The sequence below is a fragment of the Mesitornis unicolor genome, unplaced genomic scaffold (genome assembly GCF_000695765.1).
Source record: "Mesitornis unicolor isolate BGI_N332 unplaced genomic scaffold, ASM69576v1 scaffold50833, whole genome shotgun sequence".
Classification (NCBI taxonomy): Eukaryota; Metazoa; Chordata; class Aves; order Mesitornithiformes; family Mesitornithidae; genus Mesitornis; species Mesitornis unicolor.
Genome location: NW_010174946.1, coordinates 1 through 4,785, shown reverse-complemented (window position 1 = coordinate 4,785; position 4,785 = coordinate 1). Strand labels below are relative to the sequence as shown.

At 42.3% G+C, this 4,785-nt stretch overlaps 1 protein-coding gene across 1 annotated transcript; it reads left to right on the top strand.

Annotated features, from left to right (window-relative positions):
- The first annotated feature begins 414 nt into the window (after positions 1-414).
- LOC104533495 (pancreatic alpha-amylase) lies at positions 415-4,666 on the top strand. Its single transcript, XM_010181200.1, has 10 exons — positions 415-582; positions 1,164-1,310; positions 1,516-1,713; positions 2,401-2,631; positions 3,027-3,160; positions 3,248-3,370; positions 3,484-3,583; positions 3,795-3,916; positions 4,027-4,152; positions 4,452-4,666. Exons 1-10 carry the CDS (start codon positions 415-417, stop codon positions 4,639-4,641), a joined length of 1,539 nt encoding a protein of 512 aa, XP_010179502.1. The 3' UTR covers positions 4,642-4,666.
- Positions 4,667-4,785: the final 119 nt, after the last annotated feature.

Here is a 4,785-nt window from a genome sequence, read left to right as displayed (position 1 = left end):
TGAATGCAGACAAACTCATTCATTCTCCTAGAGCTGTTAGATTTCATTTGTCTTTTAATCATCTCCCTTTCCTTTTACCTTCCAGAGGCTCCTTTAAGGTTTATGTGTTATGTTTTGTAATAATATCTTTGTTTACATGATTGGAAAGAGTACAATTCTGAACTTGGGTGTACTGCTCACAGGCCACTTGGTTTAGAATAATGCATAATCATTGTGAAAAGATATTTTATCTTCAGCTGTGGGCAATCCAGGAAAAAGCAAAACCAAAACAGAAGAATGGTATTGAGCTAGCTGGACAAATAATAACTGATAGTGTTGACCTGTGTGAATTTTGACAGCTGCAGTAGGAACTTTGTCATCTTGCAGGTGTATAAATTGCCAGTGGAAGGACCAGAGCCTCACACTGAAGGCATCATGCAAGTCCTCCTCTTACTTGCAGCTGTGGGGTTTTGCTGGGGGCAGTACAACCCCAATACTCAACCTGGAAGGACATCTATTGTACATCTCTTTGAATGGCGCTGGGCAGATATTGCTCTTGAGTGTGAACGTTATTTAGCTCCTAATGGATTTGGAGGAGTTCAGGTAAGATGTTTCCCATGAGTAGGTAGGAAGATGGCATTGTAGCATTTGATTAAAAAATCAAAATGCTTGAATTGGAGACAGCCAGCTCCCATTAACTGGTGTTGGAAAGGAGGGGATGTTGTTAGGTGCCACCCTAGATCCAGCAGGACATATGAATTATATTGTATCTCTAGCCATCAGTTACAAAGGGGCACGCTTTCTTCTGAAACACTTCCCTGCAAAGCTAAGTTTTCCTCTTTACCTTGTTCTGAAGGAGGTGCATAAGTATTCAGTTTTGGCTTTCCTGAGGAGGATGCTATTCTAGGTAAAAAGAATTCCTGTGGCTTCAGCCCTCCCATGTGCGTGTCCCTGAAAGCAGGCCCATGCTGGACCTGGGCAGCCCACAGAACAAAAGCAAACCTCTTTCTTGCCAGCCTACAAGATGGATGTCTTACATACCTGACTTTATTCTGAGAGCAACAGAGACTGGGTTTGGTGCTAGCATGCCTCTGAGGGCAGAGGTGCTGAGTGCAGGTTTTACCCTTAAAATATTGAAATATAACCAATTGATTTCTTATTGAAGTACATAATTTTATCTGCAGGTTTCACCTCCAAATGAAAATATTGTCATTAGTAACCCAAACAGACCCTGGTGGGAAAGATACCAGCCCGTCAGCTACAAGCTCTGCACTCGTTCAGGAAACGAAAATGAATTCAGGGACATGGTGACCAGATGCAACAACGTTGGAGTAAGTACCTTGAAATTCTGTGTCTGGTACAGGAAGAAGTGCTGTTTCTGCTGAGGGAAGTTACTGCTGCTGTCTTCAAAGAGGGCATAAACTGAGAATAAACTGAAAGGGCAAAAAAAGATCTAATTAAGTGATGTGGTAAAGCTATGGCTATCACTTCGCCATCATTACAAAACATACTGAAATGCACTTACTGCTTTTCCAGGTTAATATTTATGTGGATGCTGTTGTCAACCACATGTGTGGAGCTGGGGGTGGTGCAGGCACCCATTCTACCTGTGGAAGTTATTTTAATGCTGGGAACAGAGATTTTCCAGCTGTGCCGTACTCTGGTTGGGATTTCAATGATGGCAAGTGTCGATCTGGAAGTGGAGACATTGAAAATTATGGTGATATGTATCAGGTAACTTTCTCTGGCAAAAGTTTGATTATTTTTTTTTAACCTGTTGTGTAATTACAGTAAAGCCAAACAAAGGTTTCTCACAATAGTGAGAAATAGTGCTTAGTCACCTGACAAGTGAACATAGGTACAGGGAAGGTACTGTGGTGCAAAATACTCTAAATACTGAGAAATCAAGAACACTCCCCACATGCTGCATGTGGGCTTGTACAGGAATTTGCTCCTGAACTGAGCTCAGTGTACTCAGTTCAGCTGGTGAGCTTTTTCTTACATCTTGGAAACTCACCTGATCTTGATAAGAAGCCCCCTCAGAAAACTGACAGTAGTGCAAGGTGGTAGTACCCTGGGTGGTGACTTTCTCTTTAGTAGATGGAATGGGCAGAAGTTCTTTCTGAAGGTTACTGCTCTGCCTTTGGCCACTTTGCAGCAATGCACCATGCTGTTTCTCATCCTCAGTTCTGATGACATCTGCACAGAGAGGTGATATCCTTCAACAACTGTCCCAACTTGAGCATTGAGCTGTATAGTAAATTTACCTATGTCTTTGTGCAGACCTTGGCATAATTCTCTTCTATACAAATTAGATATCCATACGGAATTGATTTTATGGCTTGACATATGCATTGAAAAGTTTAACATATTGGCAGAGTGGCACCTCAAAATACCTTTTTATTTTCTTCCATTACACAGGTCCGGGACTGCCGCCTGGTTAGCCTTCTTGACCTGGCCCTGGAGAAGGACTATGTACGCTCAAAAGTTGCTGAGTACATGAACAACCTCATTGATATTGGTGTAGCAGGTTTTCGAATTGATGCTGCCAAGCATATGTGGCCTGGGGACATAAGAGCATTTCTGGACAAGCTGAAAGATCTAAATACCAAATGGTTTCCTGCAGGAACAAAACCTTTCATTTACCAGGAGGTAATCAGCATTAATTGGCTTTATGTTTGTCTTTGTCTCTGGTATCTCTTTTACCCTCCTCCTTTAGATGAATGGTGCTAATACATCTTTATCAAACTTCACCCCAGAGGGAGCTAGCCATTTGTTTGGAGCAGCCCTGCAGGCATAAGTACTTTTGCTTTTTAAAAATACCTTCACAACAGATTGCCATTCAAGATTACCTTTTCTTTCTTAAATCATGTTTTCACATGTGTCCATGATATATTATACCAACTTTGAGTTGATCTACATTACACAGCAGAAATAAACATACTTAAACATTTTTTCTCCTAATGTAAAGCAAGAACAAATGTTGAGGGCTGTACACGACATCTGTGAGACAAGAACAGATGCACAGTTTCTCCTTCATGTACCAGGTAATTGACTTGGGTGGAGAGCCAATCAAAGGCAGTGACTACTTTGGGAATGGCCGAGTGACAGAATTCAAATACGGTGCAAAACTGGGGACAGTGATCCGCAAGTGGAACGGAGAAAAGATGGCCTACTTGAAGTAAGGATGAAGATGCTGTGGCTTACCTGGGATACACTGGATGTACCAGCTGGCAGGGTAGCTTTAAGTCTTTGTGTTTTTGGCTAGGAACTGGGGAGAAGGCTGGGGCTTTGTGCCTTCCGACAGAGCTCTGGTCTTTGTGGATAATCACGACAACCAGCGGGGGCACGGGGCTGGTGGAGCTTCCATTCTAACCTTCTGGGACGCCAGGTAAGGGATTGCTCTTGTCTGGGTGCTGCTTATTCCTTTGGCTTGTTTGAATACCTGTTGTCTGGCATGGTTTCTCTTTGTGTGTCTCATGACCTTTTTTGTCTGATGCACAGGCTTTACAAAATGGCAATGGGTTTCATGCTTGCTCATCCGTATGGGTTCACACGTGTGATGTCAAGTTTCCGCTGGCCAAGACATTTTGAAAATGGACGGGTGAGTTTGTAATGTTGAAGATAACTTCACAGTGAGTAAGGATCAGAGCAGGGCCAGGGAAGCAGTCCGGTGCATTTCAACTCGTTAAGTGATTTCTCTGTCCCATGTTGGATCCAGTAGATGGAAATCTCATGCTCCATCTAGCCTTTCTCTACAGATAGGCACTCTGCATTTTCAGGAAGAAGTTTTAAACTTCTCTTTTTAATTGCAGGACGTCAATGACTGGATTGGGCCACCAAGTAACTCAGATGGATCAACAAAGCCTGTTACAATCAATGCAGACACTACCTGTGGCAACGACTGGGTTTGTGAGCACCGTTGGCGTCAAATAAAGTAGGGCACTGTGGAGAAGAAAATAAGTAAAAGCAGTTGCTTTTGCTTTGTGTTTCTCGTGGCTTTAGTGTTCTCGTAGCCACAGTGACAGGCATTCCTTGCATTTTCAGGAACATGGTTATCTTCCGTAATGTGGTGGACGGTCAGCCTTTCTCCAACTGGTGGGACAATGGCAGCAACCAAGTGGCTTTTGGCCGTGGTAATAAAGGCTTCATCGTTTTCAATAATGATGACTGGTAAGTTAGTGGGAGAGATCATGTACTTAGAGAGAAGCATAGTGTCTCAACAGTAATACTCATGGGAAGGGGAATGTCCTCTTTTGATGAGAGCGATCAGTTGTAGTCATGCAGTTGCATGCCAGATCTAGAGAGCCAAAATAGGAGTGTAAGGAGCAAAGCATGAATGGGATCAGAGAGTTCACACTTTACACTGTCCTTCGAATTAAAAGAGTGGTATCACATTCAAAAATCCCATACCCTGTTTGAAATATGTTTTGTAAACAATGGATAAATAAAATTCACTTATTTTCACATAGGGATATGAACGTCTCTCTGCAAACTGGACTGCCTGCTGGTACCTACTGTGATGTTATTTCTGGACAAAAGGAGGACAACAGATGTACTGGAAAACAGGTGTATGTTTCTGGTGATGGAATGGCTAATTTCCAGATTAGCAACCATGCTGAAGATCCGTTCGTTGCAATTCACGTTAATGCCAAGTTATAACTCAGGAAAATATCCTTCTCCATTTGATCTCTGCATTACTGTTTCCCCCATATGTGATTACCTGGTATTTGAGCATGAATGATTCTCTGTATCTATTAAATAATAAATGGCAATTAAATTGCAAAAAGTAACATAAACCAAAGG

Excerpts from the sequence above, each read along its gene's own strand:
- LOC104533495 (XM_010181200.1), top strand. The coding sequence starts at position 415 with ATGCAAGTCCTCCTCTTACTTGCAGCTGTGGGGTTTTGCTGGGGGCAG. Across the intron at positions 583-1,163 it reads ATGGATTTGGAGGAGTTCAG|GTTTCACCTCCAAATGAAAA; the intron begins GTAAGATGTTTC and ends TTTTATCTGCAG. Across the intron at positions 1,714-2,400 it reads ATTATGGTGATATGTATCAG|GTCCGGGACTGCCGCCTGGT; the intron begins GTAACTTTCTCT and ends TCCATTACACAG.